Source organism: Lacerta agilis, chromosome 8, assembly GCF_009819535.1.
Source record: "Lacerta agilis isolate rLacAgi1 chromosome 8, rLacAgi1.pri, whole genome shotgun sequence".
Lineage (NCBI taxonomy): Eukaryota > Metazoa > Chordata > Lepidosauria > Squamata > Lacertidae > Lacerta > Lacerta agilis.
In genome coordinates, this window is record NC_046319.1 from 25,423,025 (window position 1) to 25,443,912 (window position 20,888).

The 20,888-nt window shown below is 46.2% G+C and overlaps 1 protein-coding gene across 6 annotated transcripts in view; it reads left to right on the forward strand.

The window, feature by feature from the left end:
* The window catches only part of SLC7A10 (solute carrier family 7 member 10), a 42,954-nt gene extending 22,561 nt beyond the window's left edge, over positions 1–20,393 (forward strand). Inside the window, exons 2-11 of one of the 6 annotated variants that reach the window (XM_033156620.1) lie at positions 3,110–3,314; positions 8,070–8,221; positions 8,941–9,066; positions 10,032–10,185; positions 11,763–11,886; positions 12,023–12,126; positions 13,195–13,291; positions 15,749–15,898; positions 18,481–18,658; positions 20,210–20,393. In XM_033156620.1, the coding sequence (XP_033012511.1) occupies positions 3,110–3,314; positions 8,070–8,221; positions 8,941–9,066; positions 10,032–10,185; positions 11,763–11,886; positions 12,023–12,126; positions 13,195–13,291; positions 15,749–15,898; positions 18,481–18,658; positions 20,210–20,328 (1,409 nt within the window). In that variant the 3' untranslated portion in view covers positions 20,329–20,393. Of the gene's footprint in view, positions 1–3,109; positions 3,315–8,069; positions 8,222–8,940; positions 9,067–10,031; positions 10,186–11,762; positions 11,887–12,022; positions 12,137–13,194; positions 13,292–15,748; positions 15,899–18,480; positions 18,659–20,209 lie in introns of those variants that run through there. The other 5 variants (XR_004427127.1, XR_004427126.1, XM_033156624.1 and 2 more) reach the window with 5 other exon arrangements.
* The last annotated feature ends 495 nt before the right edge of the window (positions 20,394–20,888 follow it).

Here is a 20,888-nt window from a genome sequence, read left to right on the forward strand (position 1 = left end):
TTACATGGGATGTGGGTCTGACCCATATCCATATATTATGGTCCACATGGTAGATTCCTCTCCCCCCCCCCCTTACACACACACACAAATGTGGAAGTAAACAAAGAATCCTAAGAAAGTTGCATGAATTGGGTGAAACATTTGTTGCTTATGGCCAAAGGCCAAAAATATCTCTCGAAACTCAATGCCTCCATCAATTTCTAAAAGAGGTTTTGGGGTACTCTGGTGCAAAAAATGGAACTAATATATCTCAACAGATCAGACATTCACACATGCCAATATTGAAAATACTATGTATATCAATCATCATAAATAGAAGCTAGAATCAGTTAAAACAACAAACAAAAATAAAACAAAAGGAAGCAATAAAACCCAAGCAATAAAATAAATGATTAAAGTCATCATCACAATGACAATTTATAGCTCTCTCTCTCTCTCTCTCTCTCTCTCTCTCTCTCTCTCTCTCTGGGAGATTTCTTCAGAAAGAGAGACCCTGTAAGTCACAACGGAAGCAAAGATCTGACAGTAGATCACACACCCTTTCTTTTGCGTGTATTCCCATTAAAACAGGATTGCGAAATTTAAGAAGGGTGTGTCTGTGTTCAGTTGACTCGCCAAGTGGTCGAAAGCAGCTCACATTGAAAAGTCAGCAGAAAAAAAGAAGAAACAGTATTCCTGACCTGCTTTTCAATAATGTGGCAGAAAGGGTTACTGAAGTAACGGGTACAGGCAACAAAGCGTCTTGTGACATCTTAAATACAAACAGCTTGGTGGCTGCGTGGGCTTCTGAGTGGCACAAGACTCCTTGACACTTTGCTGCAGCAGGAGAGCGGCACAACTGCTGACCTGGAAGTTGAGGAAATGTAAACTAAACACCCTGACCTGTGAAAATTACCCTGCTGGTGGCACTGTTAGGTCCTGCCTGGTTGGCACAGAGCCACGGCAGCGTTTTCTCTGTGGCTGTTCCCCTTCTGCGAGAGGTGCATCTCACCCCCTTCATTCTTAACACACACAAGGAATTTTTAAACCTTCCCAGTCACCCAGACAATGGATGGCTGAAAGATACTGTTCCTGGCAACTTCACAATTCTTTGCTGCCAGGGCATGTTACTCTCCTTTTGACGTTTTTAGATGTTCATAACTGTTTTTTGTGTGTTTTGATGGCATTGTTTCACTACGCTGTTGTTGCCACCCTGGGCTCCTGTGCGACACAAAATCTTACGTATTTATTTAGCTGTGATTCCTGCACTGGACTAGATGACTCTTTGGGTCCTTTCCAACTCTGTGATTCTATTTATTCATTTAGAAATGCTGTGTATCTCTGTGTTGTGGGTGGGTTTGGGAACATGCACGTACGTACTTGATTATAGCACGGTTGCATTTTGCTCCAAGCCGCGGTTTGGGACTGGGGAATCTACTTGCTCCCTCCGAGAGTCTCCTTACGTAACGCATCACTCTTGAAAGGCAGGCCCTGACCCTGCTGCCCTCGCCTCGCTGCGCAGGGTCCAACCTATTAGCATAGCTGTCCTGGTTCCAGGTTTCCTCAGCCTAGTTTAGCATTCCGCCCAGGTTGACTGTCTTCCTTTGGAGAAGGTTCTTCTGAATATTAATTAGACTTTCCCCGTCCGGATTAAAACCTTCGCCAGAAAAGCCATTTGGCTGCGAGATTAAAGTTCTTCCACCTCTTCCTAACACCTCCTTTCTTTGTCATTCTGAGAAAGTTCTCCTCTTAGAGCAGCATTCATTGACTGTCTTACTCACAGCAGTCATGAAAACAATTTCTTAAATCCCGTGCCTTTTACTGAGCGCCTGAGCGCCAAGCAAATGATCCTGGGATCTTCCTTGAAAAGCATCCAACAGTTGTTTCAATAGCTATTGTCTGCTTAGGGCTTTCCTTTATGGTAGATTTTGGTGTCAGTCCAGTTTAGGGAGTGGCAAATTATAGGGCTGGGCCCTATTCTGACTGGAGCTGATGGGTGTCAAGAGTCCGAAGCACTTGGAGGATACCAGAGTGGGATGGGCTGTAGCTCAGCAGTACAGCAGATGCTTTGCAGGCTGAAGTTCCCCAGGTTCAGTCATCAGCATCTCTAGGTAAAGCTGTCTGAAAACCTAGAGAATTGCTGCCAGTCACTGTTGACAAGTCTAGCTATTGCTAGACTCTCATCTGCACCAGCCAGCATGGCCAATGGTCAGTCACCCTTACAAGTGCTGTTCATGAGGCAGAAACAGCAGCAAGCTTTCATCATCATCATCATCATCATCATCATCATCATCATCAAATGCCTCCTAAAGACCCATCTGTTTAAACTGGTTGCCACATCGTTCTGCTTTATTATTTACTGTTTTATTGATGGCTTTTACTGAGGCATCTCTTTGCATTCAGAGTTTTAAATGTGGTGTGTACATTATTCTTTTTCAACATTGTCTTACTGTGGGTTTTTTTGTAAACTGCTTAGGGATTTTGAACATTAAGCAGCATAGAAATATGATTGATGATGATGATGATGGTCACGATGCTGAGCTAGATGGACCCAAACAGCAAGGGTGGTCCATCCTGTTTTGCTGAAACGGGAAGATGCAGCCCTGCCCCTGCACGAACACCAGATACTCACACACACACCCCTTCCTTACTGCCTCCACCAAAGCCTTGCTTATTGGGGTCATGGCTTCTGCGTTTTGGAAAGATCTCGCGAGAGCTCTGTGGGATCTTGTGCTGCCCCTGCAAGATCTCGTGGGACTCTTGCAATATTTCATGAGGCTCTCGCAAGATCTCATACCAGAACTCGAAGGCTGCCTTAGCCGCTTCTCCTTGCTCAACCGGCAATGGTGTGTGTGTGTCTGCGGAGATGCCCCTTGGATTCTGCCACCTGAGGCAGCTGCTTCAGCCTGTCTTATGGATGGCCTGGCCGTGCTAAATGGTCTGATTGGGTAGAAGGCAGCTTCCTATGGTTTTGGTGTGTAGCTGAAGAAGAAAAAAGTCTGCAAAGTACTATCCAAATTCTCCTCTTTGAGTTATTACTATTGTTGTTATTGAGCATACTAGAGTAGCGAGATGAGAAGATATGTCTATATATTAATTCATCTTCTCCTATGCCTTCTGCTCCTCCCAGGTAACATTATCGGCTCCGGCATCTTCATTTCCCCCAAAGGAGTCCTGGAGCACACGGGGTCCGTGGGGCTCGCCCTCATCATCTGGGTGCTCGGCGGGGGGATCGCAGCCCTCGGGTCGCTGTGTTACGCCGAGTTGGGAGTCACCATCCCGAAGTCTGGAGGGGATTATTCCTACGTCTCCGAGATTTTCGGTGAATTAGCTGGGTAAGTAGCGCTTTAGCAGCATGATGCTTAATCTTTTGGGTCTCACGGCATCCTCACGGCAACCTTGCAAGGAGGGCTATATTGGCATATGCTCCTTGCTCCTCTGAGCAATCAGCTGTGGGAGGTGCAGCACTTTGGAAGAGACAGCGCTGAGGACACCTAGGGAGCCGGCAATATTTTGCTCTAACAAGGGGGCAAGGAAGCTAGAGCCAATGGGTCAGTCTTGACCCACCAGATGCTCTATTTCCCCCCCAAAAAAACCACGCCCACCTGTCAATCAACTGACATCACTGTGTGATCCTGCTGAGTGCTGCTCTGCCAGCAGGTTCCCTATGGGGAAAGCAGGCCTCTATAGGGAGCAGGATTGAAGCTTCTGCTTATCAGCTGGGGATCAGAGACTTCAGCCATGCTGTATAAGGCTTCCTAATAAAACAGAAGAGCAGATCCATTTTTATAAACTTGAAAGATGGCGGGGATCAAACCCGAGGTCTTCATTTCATTTTACTTTTAATTTGTATACAGTACTGCCTTTCAATATACACAAGGTGTTTACTTGCTGAAGAGACAACAAAACATACAACGAAGATCACACATCTTATAACAATCTGAACCGATACAATAAAGTCATAATAAAAATCTGACTGCAAAAGAAACAGCTTATATCAGGAGTAGGCAAACTAAGGCCTGGGGGCTGGATGCAGCCCCCCAGGCTCGTAAATCCGGGCCCGCGGACCCTGCCGTCAGCTCAGTCAGTCCCCGCACACTGCAGATGCCTCGCCACATGGGGACTGACTTCTGCGACGCTGGCATGGCTTCTAGGCAGGTGGCAACGCTGGCGCGGCTTCGGATTGGCTGCAGGAAGCTCCTGCAGCCAATCCGAAGCCTTGCTGCCTGCGGCGTGGCCATGGGCGGATAGGCCAGCAGGTGGGTGGCGGGTCTGGGCATCGTGATGGGCATGTCGCAGGGCTTCAGCCGGAGCTTGGCGCACCTGCTGGCCCCACGCCTGGCGCCTGGCTCGGCACTGCTGCTGGTGACGCGCTCAGTGGTGGCACTGGAGCAGCTGGAGGGCAAGCTGTGTGCTGCCTGCCCGTTGCTCTGCATGTGCGGCCTGGCCGCTGACCTGGCCTCGGATGACGGGCCGCAGCGCACACTGCCTAGGAGCTCTGTGAGGACAGGCCGATGGAGCGACTGCTGCTTGTCAACAATGCCGGTGAGCGGGCGGCGCCAAGACGCGCTCCTCAGTATGTGCAGAGTGCATTCCACCTCCAGGTTCGGAGGCAGCTGCAGGACCAGCTTGCAGGGTGTTAATATTTCTCAAAATATAGTCTGCCCCCCACAAGGTCTGAGGGACAGTGGACCGACTCCCTGATGGAAAAGTTTGCTGACCCCTGGTTTATATCAAATAAGGCAATATTCAAAAATATTGGTACACAATAAAACCGAATGTGATCCATGCAGGAGGCACGTTTGCAACCCACAGTGTTTGCAACCCGCAGCACCACTTCTGCGCATGCCACGATTCAGTGCTTCTGCTTATGCGCGAAGCTTGATTTAGTGCTTTTGCGCATGCGCGAGTGCCGAAACCCAGAAGTAACCCGTTCCGGTACTTCCGGATTTGGCACAAGCGCAACCCGAAAAAAACGCAACCTGCAGTGTTCACAACCTGAGGTATGACTGTGTGTGCGTGTGTGTGTGTATTATTGATACACCCCCAAAAAAGACAAGAAACACAAACCAGACCATAATATGGACATTATTAATTACAAATCAATAAAACAAAAAGCCGTCCTTGGACTATAGACCATAGTCCATTCCTTATTTCAATTATCTATTATTTGTTGCCAATACACATTTTTATCTTAAATTAACTAATTAACTAATTATTGATTTATCTAAGGTTTCAGATCTTTCTTAAATCTTTCTTAAATCTACTACTGAAGTTATTCAAACGCTGTGACAGTTTAAACGACTGTAACTGTTTTTCAACTAAACTTTAAAGACTTCCCATTTTGAGATGAATTCCTTTTTTTGGTTTTTCTGATAAACTATCTAACTCCGCATAATCTGTTAACTTTTGGACCCATTCATGAATAGAAGGGATTTCATCACTCTCACATTTTGATGCAGTGTTGCTGAGGGGAGGGGAGCACCTGTGTACAGACAGATTACCTCCCCTCCACCCCGCGATATCTGCTCTGGCAAAGAGCAGGTGCAATCCTAATTGCATAGGATACCAGAAGGCAGGCTGCATTTGGCAAAGTCTGAAAAGCAGGCCGTGAAGGTTTTGTAAGGACAAAGGCAACTAGAAGGAAGCCGGCAACTCTTGATCATTTTCAGGGCCATTTTCGCCTCCCAGGAACTGATATTTATCGCATCTAAGAAACAACCAAAACAACGAGTTGTGCGGAGATATAAAAAAAGCGGCAAAGCTCTCTGAGTTGTTTCCTAAAAGTTTCAGGGCTGACAAAGGCATCAGCTCCACCCTCAGGCCAGCAATAACTCAACACGGAGATCGTGTTAACCTTGCCCTGCCTCCACAAGGCTGTTTTTTATTGAGGCTAAAAAGGGACAGTAGTTTTTGAGAGAACTGGACCAGGCATGAGGAGGGCATCACTTGCCCTTGGGATGAGCACAGAAATGTGAAGGACTGAGGGAAAAATGGAAAAACTGTGTTGGGGCAGGGAACACATCTGGGGTTTTCCCACCCAATTTTGCTGGGGCGGGGGTTGCTATTTTTTCCGGGGTGGGGGATGGAAAATGGGAGGGCAAACGGAACTTGGTCCTTAGGGGTTGGCTCCTATGCGTGGGTGAAATGTGGACTTGTATACAAAATGGCCTCCATCTGTTGCTCCACCCCCTGTTGTCTCAGGCTCCACCCTCCAGTGGTGGAGCGGTTGGGGGGGGCGCGTCCCTGAGAGTTGTCCATGCTGGGGATTGAACATGGGACCTTTTCCACGGTGGCACTTGCAAAGAATAGCAAAAACGTTAATACAAAAACTGAAAGGTGGTCACTTTTCTGGAACCCTTTCCATTTAAACATTTCCTGGCCAGTAAAAATGACCTTAAGAATCTTGTTCTGACCAGAAGTTAATTAACCTGCACATTTAATAGCTGTTTTATGAAACCACCCAGCTCTAATAATGACTCTCAGATTCCTGCCTAATCTTATTTTTATTTTTTTATTTTTTTTATTTCTAAAAATGAAGGGGAAAGGAAGATTAGCAGGGGTTGCATCATAATCAGATTTGGCTGGGGGGGGAGCCAGTTTCTCCCCCCCTTTCTTTCTTTAAATCCTTCAATAATACTAACACTTGAAGAAGCGTGCATGCACACGAAAGCTCATACCAAGAACAAACTTAGTTGGTCTCTAAGGTGCGACTGGAAGGATTTTTTTTGTTTGTTTGTTTTGACTAACACTTGAAGGAGGCCTTCCATGATTATTGGCTTGCGATTGCTGCCACTTGAAAAAGGTGAGTCTCATTTTCTGACTGGGGGATTCTGGGACTTGTAGTCAGGGGTGGCTCAAGACATTTCGGCACCTGAGGCAAAATGCCTCCTGCTGTCCCTCTAATGCTGGTTGGGTGGGGGGCATGAGGCTCTGCAAGGGCCTCCCTTAAGAAGAAGCACTGCAAAGCCTTGCCACCCTGTCAGGCTGAGGGGCAGGGGAGCTTCAGAAAGCACTTCTCCTTAAGATAAAGCCAATGCCAACTCGGGGGGGGGGAGGTGTTCCTCAGAGCTTTGCTGCTGGTCCCTCTGTGCCCCTGGCGGGTGGGGAGCTTGCAGCAAACCTGGGTGGAGGAATGCTGCGCCACTTTGCTGCCCTCTCCCCCAATTTTCTGATGGTGATTGTTGTTATGAGAATCAGGGGGCCCCTTATCCAGGGTGCTTCTAGACTCTCAAAATGTTGTGGGAGGGATTTGAATGCATGTCAGAACTTTACGTTTGTGAGATTAAAGCGGATTAAGGCACTCGCTTGCCGTTCCTTAACAAATTTACTTTAAAAAACAACAACAACAACAGACTTTTTTTGCAGCTTGCAATGTGATGGGGAAATGCATGGAAAGTGTGAGATGAAGGAACATCTGGCAAGGGAGACGTGTAAAGGTCAAGCAAATGCAGGTGCATGTTCTGCATCATGTAACTCTCCCATAAACACAGCAGAGCAAATGTGCAGTAAAGACCACTTACGGTACAATCTGGCCTCCACATAAGGGTGGGGGAGAAAATCAATTTGATTTGTAATTTAATGAGCAAGCACCTGATTCGCACCAGATTCTTCTTGAGCCAGTCCATGAACTGAAAGACAGCTGCTCTTCAAAATTTGCACTTCCCTGAATGTTGCCCAACAAAGCACACATTAATGCAGGTATTTTTTTTTGGGGGGGGGGTATGTTCATGGGAGTGCATTGATTCATACCCAATGCTTTATATTAGGGAAATTTGTTTCTAATGTGGCATGCATGTGGCAAAACTGCACTCAAAAATGTGTCTACTAGGAGATATTTACGCTAAAAGGCTCGTAAATTTTTGAATAAAGAAAATGGATCAGCAAACTGATGTGGAAATGTGGAGGACTGAATTTAAGTCTGCAAAAATGAGAAGTGGAGAGAAACTCCAGGCGATGGCTGCATCATTCCTGACCTCCAGGGAAGCTGCTGCAAGCCAGCCAGGATGACCCGGTCGCCCAATGTGGCTCTTTGCACCATCTCATTTAACTGGAGATTCTCCTTTTCTTTCCTTTTCTCTTGGCTTCAGGTTTCTCCTCCTATGGAGCGCAGTCCTCATCATGTACCCCACCAGCCTGGCTGTGATCGCCCTGACTTTTTCAAACTATGTCCTCCAGCCAGTGTTTCCCAACTGCATCCCTCCCTATAATGCCTCCAGAGTCCTTTCCATGGTGTGTTTATGTGAGTATTTATCAGCAACCTTTTCTTTGGGCTTCCAGCGGCATTTGCCGAGAGGGCCGCTCTCCAGCAGAGAGACCCTCAACCAAGAAAGGGCTGGTGCTGTTTTAGTTTTATTGGTGTTTAATTACTTTTCAATGATTAGCATTTTTTTAAAAAAAATTTTTTTTTTTAGCATTTTTCTATTCCATCTGTGCTTTTGTAGTTTGATCTGTAAGCCACCTTGAGTCCCAGTCTGGGGAAAAGGTGGGATGATGATGATGATGATGATGATGATGATGATGATGATGATGATAGGAATGAGTTGGGTACATAAACACAATACTCATTCAATGAAGCCCAGGCTGCCTTTTGGATACTCAGCCTCAGCCTCTGGTTTTCCCAACCCTTCTCTTTCTTGAAAACAAACAAATAAAATGGAGTTGGTGTTGGTGATACAGTGAAACCTCAGTTGTTGAACTCTTCGGGAGCTGCATAATTCGGAACCTGAACGCCGACAACCTGGAAGTGAATGCTTCCATTTTTGAATGATTTTCGGAAGCCAAACGGTCTTCCGGAACGGATTATGTTTGAAAACCGAGTTTCCACTGTATAGCCCATTTTAGATGTCTAGGTGTTTTCTGTCTGCTTTCAAAAATAAGAAGCTCAAATAAAAGGGTTTGATCTTTGACACGCTTGGCACAAACCTCTCTCTGGACGGAATTGTGTTTCCTGCTCTCCAGCATTCTTGACGTGGGTGAATGGCTCCAGCGTCCGATGGGCCACCCACATCCAGGACATCTTCACTGCAGGGAAACTCCTCGCCTTGGGCCTGATCATTGTCGTGGGCTTCATACAGATCTTCAAAGGTATTTAATGCAGGAACCCTGAATGTCAGGATGACACCGAGAGAATGTCATCGAGCGGAATCAAGCCCTTCTTAGCAAACGGAGCTGCCCACTCACTCTGACAGGGCAGGGGGTTGTTGTTGTGGTTGCTCCTATTTCACTTTTTCCAGAATGGCGAACTCAAAGCAACCTGCAAAAACCAATATTAAAACAACTCCACCCCATCCCAATGAAAAATAAGCTGAATCTTAAGGTCTGAAGGCCGGGGTGAAAAAGAATGTATTTTGCCTGGCACCTAAAAAGAGATAAGGATGGCGCGTGGCCTGCCTCCCTGGACGGAGTGTTCCGTAAATGGGGAGCCACCACAGAGAAGGCCCTTTCTCATGTTGCCACCCTCCACACCTCCCTCAGAGGAGGCCTATGGAAACAGGCTTCAGATGATGAGCACGGGGTTCAACTTGTTAAAGTATTGTCCCCCTGCTTGGAACTGTACCAGAGAAGTAAACTGGTGTCCCATCCACCCCCCCCCCTTCTCCAGGTAGCCCTGAGGAGTGGGGTTTTTTTTTTAGAGGGATTCAGGCCTCTGACTGAGCCCCACAATGCTGCTCTCTCTGCCTAATGGGAAGCCTGGATAACTAAACCTTATTTATAAATGTGTCATGCAGCTATACTGCAAGATTGCCCTTCCCTGTTTCTTTGAGCAGATTTTCTGGCTTTCTATACTGGCATGCAGAAATTAAGAATGCAAAGTGTTTCCAGCCTGTGCAGTAGGTCATTGGAGTGAGGGGAGGCTGACAGGCTGACTAAGCAAGGGGGCAACCTTGCCTTTTCATCTCGGACAGCAAAGAAGCTGAGGCTGGCCCTGTCCGGAGGAGGACTCTGCTTCTTCCTGGGACATGTCCCCCTGCTCTTCTAACATACTGACTGCATCAGGGGGTGCTGAGGTGCATGTCTGAATTAACTTTTGCATTACGCTCTGCTTGTAGGAAACTATGAAGAACTCTTGCCAAGCAATGCCTTCAATTTCTGGATGACCCCTACAGTGGGGCATTTGGCGCTAGCCTTTCTTCAGGGCTCCTTTGCCTTCAGTGGGTGGAACTTCCTAAATTATGTGACGGAGGAATTAGTTGATCCTCGCAGGCAAGTATTTCGCTTCCTGTCTGACCTGGGATTAGCAGGGAAACCAGCTGCGTTGTCTCCTAGCACCTGCCCTTCTGCACATGTCTGAAAAGAGAGAGAGAGAGAGAGACCCACTGAAATTAATGAGCGTGACTAACTTAGGTCTTTTAATATCAGTGGGTCTGCTCTGGGTCCTTTCCATAGGCACCTCTAGGAATATCAGGAGCTGCCTTACACTGAGTCAGTCCATTGCTCCATCTAGCTCAGTGTTGTCTACACTGACTGGCAGCAAAGACTGTCCGGGGTTTCAGGCAGGGGTCTCTCCTAGCCCTCCCTGGACAGATGCCATTGGGGATGGAACCCGGGACATTCTGCATGCAAAGCAGATGCTCTGCCACTGCGCTAACTCTGCAAGGTTTTGAAATCCTGCAGAAGCCACACAACTTGGTGATACTGCAAACTTCACCCCAGCGGCCCTCACCCAGGGCCCAATTTATCCAAGGGCTGGATCTGGGGTGTATCCTGCCTTGGGAGTGTTCATGGCTTCCTTTGGTGTCAGCTGGCATCCTTGCATGATGAGAATATTTTCTGTTCCCATCTTTTGCATTGATGTACCATTTGCATGTTTATAATATTCGTGTGCCCTGCTTTTTGGTTGTGCTGCGTTTTTTGAGGGGCCATTTCTTCCCCTCCCCTCTCTTTTTTAAAGCCATAGCCTGCCTGCGACTAGCAAAAGCCCCTGGCTCAGTTTCATAGCAGCGCTAGAATGAGATTCCGAGCGAAGTCATAAAGAATGAATGAGGCTGTGGGCACACTAGCCTGTTTGCAGCACAACAATGTAGTTCTTCTAAATCTGGAACGGTTTGTGCTGCTTTCAGTTCCAGATTCCAGATCCTTCCACCCACAAGGGTGGGCATGGCTGCTTGACACACATTTGCAAAACAAACCCCTTGACTAGGTTACCCAACACCCTTTGCTTCTCCAGGCGAGTAAAGACAGAAGTGGGGATTGCAATCTTGGTATATGTCCACCCACAACATTATTGGGAAGGTGTAGATGGAAATGCAGGTAATGCAGAATCAATCTGCAGTGAGCTTTTGTTTTTGGAACGAAACACAGTTTATCAGCGAGCACTTTCCATGGCGCCAAAAATACACAATCGACCTAGATCCTGTGCGGACTGTGTAGGGGGGAAAACCGCCAAGTACTCAGTCCCCACTGATGGTAGAATAAAATGCCATGTGTACTCAGCCTTGATCCACTCGCAGAATCCCAAAATTGTACAGTTGGAAGGGGCCTGTTGGGATCCTTTAGTGACTAGTCCAACCCTCTGCAAGGCAGGAACCACAGCTCAAATAATCCCCAACAAATGGCCACCCACCCAGCCTCTGCACGAAAAGCTCCAACAACGGAGAAACTCCACCACCTTCTGAGGGAGTCCATTCCACTGTTGAACAGCTCTCACCGTCAGAAAGCTTTTCCTACAGGTTTTAGGTTGGATTTTGCCCTGCTGACCTCATCCCGCTGATCTGCGCTCTCCGCATTATGTGTGCCTGTTAATGCTTTTTGTTGCCCCCTCCTCCTCTCTCGAATGCCAGGAATCTACCTCGTGCCATCTTCATCTCCATCCCATTGGTGACCTTTGTCTACACCTTCACCAATATCGCCTACTTCACTGCCATGTCACCCCAAGAGCTCTTGTCTTCCAACGCTGTGGCGGTAGTAAGTAAAAGCGCCCCTGGACCTTTCCTTTCCTTTCCTTCCCCTCCCTTTTTTTTTTCCTTTTTTAAATTACGATTATTCCTGCTCTGTGCTGTGTGGCATTATGTTTCAGTTTCTCTGCCTTTTGTTGCTTTAGACATTTGGTGAAAAGTTACTGGGCTATTTTTCGTGGGTTATGCCCGTCTCTGTGGCTCTGTCTACATTTGGAGGAATAAACGGATACCTTTTTACCTCATCAAGGTTAGACGAAGTACGATTTTGTTTCTTTTTCCGGAATGGGTGAGGGGAAAACCTTTTGCTTTCTTGGCTAGTTGTTGTGGGTCACTTTTGACAGATTTATTCACTCATCTTATTTGTGTCCTGCCCTTCCTCCATATCACTCACGGTGGTGTATATGGGGTTAGGTCTGTGAGGTAAAAATTAGGTGTAGAATTTGCAGTTTGCTCTAAACCACTCCATTATGTTCAAAAAAAAAAAAAAAACCCCAACAGGAACATAAGAACATAGAAAGCTGCCTTATACCAAGGCCCAATCTGCACCACATGTTGAAAGCAGGATCTGGCCACTTTCAACAGACATGGCTCCTGCCATAGAATCTCGGGCAGTGTCATTTGTTGTGGGTGCTGAGTTGTTAGGACCCCGACCCCCATTTCCCTCAGGGAACTACAGTTCTCAAGAGTGCCCTGGGAAGAGGGATTGATGGTTAAACCCTCCTGGGAACTAGCTCATGTAACACTGCCCTGACACAGTTATTGTTAAACCTCCTGCAAAAACCGATCAGGATGAATCCTCAACGAATGGCCAACATGGCCTCACCTCCCCACAAACTTTGTGCAGGGAAATCAGGATCAATGGTCAATAAACAGGTCATCTGGGTGTGCTGCATGTTTACATGCAAATCCCCCAAATGCATCAACAGATGGAACATTGATTGATTGATTGATTGATTGATTGATTGAAGTTATATACCACCCTATACCAGCAGGTCTCAGGGTAGTTTATATTTCTGTTTTCTTACCGTCTTTTTCTCTACTTACTACGAGAAACAGAAATTAGTCCCTTTGAGGTCAGTTTGGCAGCCTTAAGTAACTTCTTCTTCTTCTTCTTCTTCTTCTTCTTCTTCTTCTTCTTCTTCTTATTATTATTATTATTATTATTATTATTATTATTATTATTCCCCTTGTTGAGCCATCACTGTTTGATTTCAAGCCTTTCAGTAGCCAGAAGAAAATGAAGAACAGACGCTCCTCTCTCCGTGCAGTTGATGATCTCCTTGATCCCACTAACCAGTTTTACTCTTCCTTCTAGACTGTGTTTCTCCGGAGCCCGAGAAGGACATTTGCCCAGCTTGTTGTCCATGATCCACGTCCAACACTGCACCCCGATCCCAGCCCTTCTTGTCTGTGTGGGTATTTCTCCTTTACATACGTCTCTGTGCCCAAATAGGCTTCTCGGGGGGTTACAAGCATAAAATGCCAAGACGCTTCGCTATTCCTCCGATACCAGCTTTTGTGGCTTACAGATACCTCTGAGAGCATCCCAGTGATAAGCGGGGGGGGGGGGGGAGTGCATGTTAAGAGGTGTGTGTGTCTGTTTCATAGCAAGCTTCTTAAGAAGGGTTCAGGAACCTCTGGCTGAGGGCTGAATGCAGCCCTCCAGGCCTCTCACTAGGCTATGGCCTTGCCTAACGCTGTCTCTCCCCTGGTCACACCTCTTGCCTTACTTACATGCTTTTACCTGGTGGGAAGTCACCCTTGGCAGCAGTCATGCCTCTTGCTTGCCTGAAAGGAGGATGGAGAGCTGCCTCCCTTTGACCCCTTATATGATATCAAAAACAGGACATGAAACTAAGCATATATAACGTAATTCTCATCGACATAAACAATTAAACAGAAATCTATAAGGTCTCTGAAAGTCACTGGTGATTATAAATGGAAACAAATGGCAGGAAGTCATCCAACAGGAAAGAAGCTGAAAAGCTTTGTTATATGAAGTTCCAATGTAGCTGATTAATTTTTCACAGTTTATGAAATACGTCTACTTTCCATTGCTGTGCTGAAGAAGTTCTTACAAAACAGTGGGTTATATCCGGAAACACTGTACACCAACGACAGTCCGTTGACTATTTCAGCTACATTGGAACTTCACTCTGCAGGCCCCGTAGTGAGTGCCGTCCCCTGTGGTGTGGCGCCCAGTGCCCCACGCCCTCCTAGCTATGTCTCTGAGAGAGCCACCAAGCCAGGACCTGCTTAAAAGGGGAACATAGTTGTGGGAATGTTGTGGGTAACAGGAGAGGATATATTAATTAATATTATCCTTCCTAACTTGCGCTAGCAAGCTTATTTATACAGCAGAGTGCATTCCCCCTTATTACGCAGCAAGAAGCTGTTTGCAAACTCGTGTGAGTTTCTTAAGACAATAAGCATTTCAATCTGGCTTGTCCAGATTGAGATCTATTATTCCTGATAAAGACCCCTTGAATCCCTCCTAAAAGAATAAAGACACCACAGTCTTATTCATAAGTAACAAAAAGTAGTTGTACTCACGATCAGGCAGAGCACAGTGTGATCCCTGAAGGCAGGCTTTAAGCTTAAAGTTACAAACATGTACAAATAGGTTTACCCCATATGGGAGTTGACCTAGTGACTGCAGGCTAGCAGTCCAGGAAGTCTGCAGGACGAAAAGGGAAGCAGAAGAGAGAAAGGTGGCAGTGTGACTTGGCCTTTTACCAGGTCTGGAAAGGTCACGCCCACCTACTAGTCACATGCAAGGAAGGATGCTCCAGGCCAGGAGGAACAGGAAGTTTTGACTGGCTGGACCAAACATTCCCTTGCATGTCCATTCTAGCAAAACAAGGAATGTTGTCGTTATGTACTGAGTTGACTAGGATCCAAAATGCAGCAGTCTGATTGGTCCTAGAACAATAGGATTGAGATTGCAGCAGTCTGACTGGTGGTCCCAGAACAATAGGATTGAGATTGCAGCAGTCTGATTGGTCCCAGAACAATAGGATTGAGATTGCAGCAGTCTGATTGGTCCGCAGGAGCCACCCAATCCAGCTCCAGGTGGAAGTGAATCCGCACTGCGATTGGCATACAGGAGTATCCCGGAATTAGCCAATCACGTGGGGCCCATTTTGTAAATAGTGTATATAAAGCAAACGTTCTGGGGGAACTGCATTCCTCACTACTATGAGCTGAATAAAGAGCATGAAATTCACACTTGACTCCGAGTATATTTCAGTTGTACTTGATTGCTCCCAGTGGATTACATCCCACAATAGGAAGTTGCGTTAAACCGAGCCAGACCCTGTTGAGGTCTAAAGTTTTATGTATGTGTAGCTCTCCAGATCGGAAGGCATGAGTCTTACAATGAAATCACAACACAACATGGCAGAAAAATCCCAGCATAAAAAACTTAATAAAAGCAATAAATCTAAACTAAATAAAAAAAAAAATGCTCCTTAGAACCATTATTCTTTATTGAATTTATATCCCATTCTGCCCTGAGGCCTTCACTTAGTGCCAAAAAGAAAGCTTGTCGAACTTCCGAGGGAATTGCTGAGTGCACATTTAAAGCACATGCCCCACCCCCAAAAATTCCTGGGAACCATAGTTTGTTAAAAGTGCTGGGAATAATAGCTCGAGCCAACTACAATACCCAAAATTCCTGGGGCTGCACACTTTTCAGGAATGCTTTTAATATGCAGTGTGTACACCATGTAGAAGAGACTCAGGGCTGATGGGGAAAGTATGCTGCCCTGTCCAGGGAGTCACAATAAATAAAACATAGAAATGAGAAGGTTTCCTTGCTTTTCTTCCAGTAATGTTTCCATTTCCATTTATTCTTCTTCTTTCTCCAGTGTCTGGCCACGGTGGTCATCATGCTTGTTGGGGACACCTACACATTGATCAATTATGTGTCCTTTATTAACTACCTCTGCTACGGAGTGACAATAATCGGTTTGATTGTGCTGCGTTGGAAGAAGCCCAAAATCTTCAGACCCATCAAGGTGAAAAATATTTGGGCTTTCCGAATGCACCCTCTCTTGCTTCTTTAGGGGTTTGGCAGGCTTGCGGATGATGCTCACTTCCCACGATGCACCTGAAGAAGGGGCGAAAGGGGAGGCTTACCTTGCAGGCCAGCCTCTGCTGAGGGCATAAATGCCCTGTCAGCAGCCACAACCATGCAGAATGGTCCCCTCATCTGCCACCAGCTCAGGGGGTGATCTCCATTGTCACTGCTCAAAGACAGGAAGTTTTGGTTTGCAGCATCACAGCGGCTCAAAGGCAGTGGAGTTTGGTCCATGATGGCAAGTGGGGCACTGCCCAGTCCAACCTCAGCCTTGCTTCTTCCAAGCCCACCTGCTGCCGTTCCAGGAGGCGGCATCACTGCCTGCCAGTTTCCTCTTTCACCTCCTCCTCCTCCTCTCCTGTTGTTCTTGTATGTGGGAATGTTTAGGGATGCAGGAGAGGATATATTGTTTATTATATCCTATTCCAACTTGTGTTAACAAGTCCCAGAACTTAGCAGAGTTTTCATTCCCCTTTTAAACACACACAGTGGATAGCTTGCTCAGGTTCGCTAGAGTCTCTATAATAATATTGTCCTGGTATTTTCCCCTTTAATCCCTCCTAAAATAAGACACGACACAGTCTTCTATAAAAGTAAGTTTACTTACAAGTATCATCTGTTCACAATCGGATCCCAGAAGGCAGACTTTTAGCTTAGAAAATATAATATACATTAGGAGACTATCACATTGTAGAACCCAGGAGGGAGGAGGAGGAGGAGGACAAAACTAGGTTAGGGCCTCTCCCCTTCCCTCTGCCCTTCTACAAGGGGCACCAGCTACCACTGGTTAAGGGGTCCTGCCGCCCTAGAGCAGAAAATCCACCTAAAAAAAGAAAAAAAAACATACTGTTTGCAGCCAGGAAAGTAATGGAGAAACACCCTGGGAAGATTGGGCTGCACGAATGATTGACAGGGAGGCATACAAATAACCCGCAGACAGCCCAGGCCGAATGTGCACCATCTTATATCTGCCCCCACGAACAAATGAAAATGGATGCCCAAGAAAGGTTGGACACGGTTTGACCTCCGCATAAGCTTTGTACCAGCAGATCTGGGTGGTTGATCAGGAAACAGGTTGCCCAGAGAGGCCCTTCCTTCACCACAGGGAGAATTGGGCAGGAGAAGGGGTTAGTTCTCTGCCTCTGCAGCTTCCATCTTCTTCCAGATTCCTCCAAATACTGGCGCAGCAAAGGCAAGAATGGGGACAAGGGGAGGGTACCGTGATGATGAGGGGCATCTCCTATGAGAACAGTAGGAGTATCCCATGAGCTATAGTAGCTTTTGTGACAGTGGGAGGTGGCACCTATACATGTAGGTGCGTTGGTCGATTCCTGTAAAGGACACGCTTTTAATTTTTGCAGTCCTGGCACAAAACCAGTTCTGCAGGTTTCTCCAATGCTTTGTTCAGCATTCCGGGAAAAGGAGAATCTGCACCCCATTCAGTTCACCTTTTATTGTGTTAAGACACAACAAAGAAACTCAGTCCCATCATAGCAAACTAGCAGGATGGCAACACACAGGTGTGTATTTCTGGGAAATGGTTAGGTAGTTCCCAGGTTTCTCTTCAGTTAATTTGTGAATATGTATTGTGCATTTAACATATTTTTTTACCCTTCCTTTCATTTTTATAACTCCGAAGGTGGCCCTCAGTCCAAGTTTGAAAGCAACCCACTATCAAAACCCTTAAATACTTTACTAAAAGCTGCAAAAAAGACAACAGATTTATTAATTTTTTAAATGAAAGAACAGGAATGACTGAGTGAGCGTCATGTCTGAGAGAGGATTTGAAACTGGGCCTCCTCAATAACTATTATTACTGATGATTATTATTACAAACATCATTATTTGTTGTTCAGTTGTGTCCGACTCTTCGTGACCCCATGGACCAGAGCACGCCAGGCACCCCTATCTTTCACTGCCTCCCGCAGTTTGGCCAAACTCATGCCAGTCGCTTCAAGAACACTGTCCAACCATCTCATCCTCTGTCGTCCCCTTCTCCTTGTGCCCTCCATCTTTCCCAACATCATTATTACATGTTACTTATTATTAGTATTACCTATTTAAGTTGTTTTAAATTGTTTTTGATATTTGTGTTTAAATTGTTGTAACCTACCCTGGGACCCTAGTGTGAAAGGTGGGTGAAAAATTGTAATAAAATTGTTCTCCTGTTGTTAACAACAACACCAACAGGAATAATACATTTAGACCCCAGTTTTCCTCAGATGCGCTCAAGACAGCCTAAAGGTCCTCCTTGCGCCCTCAATTTTCTCCTCATAACTATCACGGGTGGTCTAGTTTGGTGGTGAGGCAGTGACTGGCCCTTGGCCCAAGGTCACCCCAGTGAGATTCATGGCCAAGTGGGAGATTTGAACCTAGGACTCCGCAACTTAGCCCAACACTCTAACTGCTACACCACACTGCCTCTCAATCTATCATCACACCTTCGATGCGTGCAGGGCAAAGGGAATCGGGAGGAAATGCCAGGCTTCTGTACACTTGCCGTCTTTTTTTCCCTCTCAGGTTAATCTCCTGGTTCCAATCACTTACCTGACATTTTGGGCCTTTCTCTTGATCTTCAGTTTATATTCTGAGCCACTAGTCTGTGGAGTTGGACTGATTATCATACTAACTGGAGTGCCAGTGTTTTTTATTGGAGTATACTGGAAAAACAAACCAAAGTGTGTAAATAGGATAACAGGTAAGCGGGGAACCTGTGGGAGGGTGCCTCTATGGGGAGTAAAAGCTGTGGTCACCATAGAGACAGGATAAAGGACGTCAATGATGTACGGAGAAAATGTCGCCGGGTTCAAGGTGGTCACAGATTTCAACAGCCTGTTTCCGAATGTGTGCAGTGAGGGTGCAGAGATTTGAATTTGGGTCACAAGGGCCAACTTGAGTTCCGTTCTTGAAGTAGGCAACATTCAGTTTTTCTGCCCCATCTCACATCTTGTTGTGGGTGGTGGGGAGGCAGGAAGGGTCGTGGCTCAGTGGCAGAGCAGAGCAAAGCCCCAGGTTTACCGGTAATCCCGAATGGCAGCATCTTCGGCTAAGGCTGAGAAGACTCCTACCTGAAACCCTGGAGAGCCACTGCTGCCAGTCAGTGTAGACAGTGCTGAGCTAGATGGATCAAGGGTGTGACTACACATCAGGTAGCTTCTTCTGTTCTTCCACTGACTGGCAAGGGAGTTTGGGCACAAGGTCTCTCACCTCACTTGCTACCTGATCTTCCTAACTCAGGGGTGAATGGGCACCTGTGGGCCTCTGAAAATCATAGCGCCCATAATCTCTTGCCAGTGTGGTGTAGTGGTTAAGAGCGGTAGACTCGTAATCTGGGGAACCGGGTTCGTGTCTCCACTCCTCCACATGCAGCTGCTGGGTGACCTTGGGCTAGTCACACTTCTCTGAAGTCTCTCAGCCCCACTCACCTCACAGAGTGTTTGTTGTGGGGAAGGAAGGGAAAGGAGAATGTTAGCCGCTTTGAGACTCCTTCGGGTAGTGAAAAGCGGGATATCAAATCCAAACTCTTCTTCTTCTTCTTGATTACTGACCATACTGAATGGGACTTTTTAGTTTAGAGAAAAGGCAAGTAAGAGGCAGCACAATAGGAGCTTATAAAAGTTATGTGTGGAGTAGAGAAAGTGGCAAGAAAAATGTTTTCCTCTCTCTCATAACATGAGAACTTGTGGACACATCCAATGAAGCTGAAAAGCTGGAAGATTCAGGGCAGATAAAAGAAAGGACTTCTTTACATAGCAGAGTGTTAAAACTGTGGAACTCACTGCCACAGGACACAGTGATGGCCACCTACGTGGATGGCTTTAAAAGGATAAGACAAATTCATGGAGAGAGCTATCGATGGCTACTAGCCACAATGGCTCTGCTCTGCCTCCGCAGTCGGGAGGCAGGGATGCTTCTGAATACCAGTTGCTGGAAACCACAGGAGTGGGGAGGGCTCTTGTGCTGGATTCTGCTTGCTAGCTCCCCGCAGGCATCTGGTTGGCCACTTCTGAGAACAGGATGTTGGACTAGATGGGCTGTTGGCCTAATCCAGGAGGACTGCTGGGAGCTGGATTCCCAGGACATTCCAAGGGACAGGCTCCCCACCCCTGCTTTTAAGTGGAGATGCCAGTGGCCACTAAACCTTCTGCAGGAAAAGTGGGACCTCTGTGACTGAGCTAGATTGAGCCACTGTCTGGTGGATTTTCTGGCTACGATTAAACTGACTGCTTGACAACTTCCTCTTTTCCAGAGTCCTTGACGCACTGGGGCCAGAAGGTGTGTTTTGTAGTCTACCCACAAGGGGGTTCTACGGAAGAGGATGATCTACCTTTCACTCATTCACCCCTCCAGGAAGAGAAAAGACCTTGAAGAAATAACGATATATTTTACACACGAGAAGTAGATTTTTGTTGTTGTTTTTTGTTTACATGATTTTTTTTGAAAAAAGAAAAATCTTGAATTTTTTTTTTTTTTTTTAGAAATCCAATAGTAAAATGTATAAAATGAGATACACCTTTTCAGCAGCTATAGTGGACCGTTAATAGCACTTAGCTCTTTTTCCTAAAAAGAAAAAAGAAGAAAAAAAAGAGTAAAAAATAAAATAAAATAAAATGAGCTGGTTTGTTTCTTCCTAGTGATGTATTTTCGTCAAGTGATATATTTACATTCAGGCCTGATATGTAAAATTCTGACTGCCGTTGCTTATTCCGGTAGTTCTAAAGAACTTCTGGAAAGTTTCGCCATGAGAAAATAACACATTTAAGGAAGTGATGTGAAGTAGTGCAATTTGTTGAAAACAGCTTTGACTGACAATGCAGAATTGCATTATGACAGCTGCTTTCTGCAATAGTCCCTGGGCATCTCAATATTTGCCTCTATCACTTTCTTTTTTATGGACAAGGGAATGTATTGTACACACAAACCCTGCC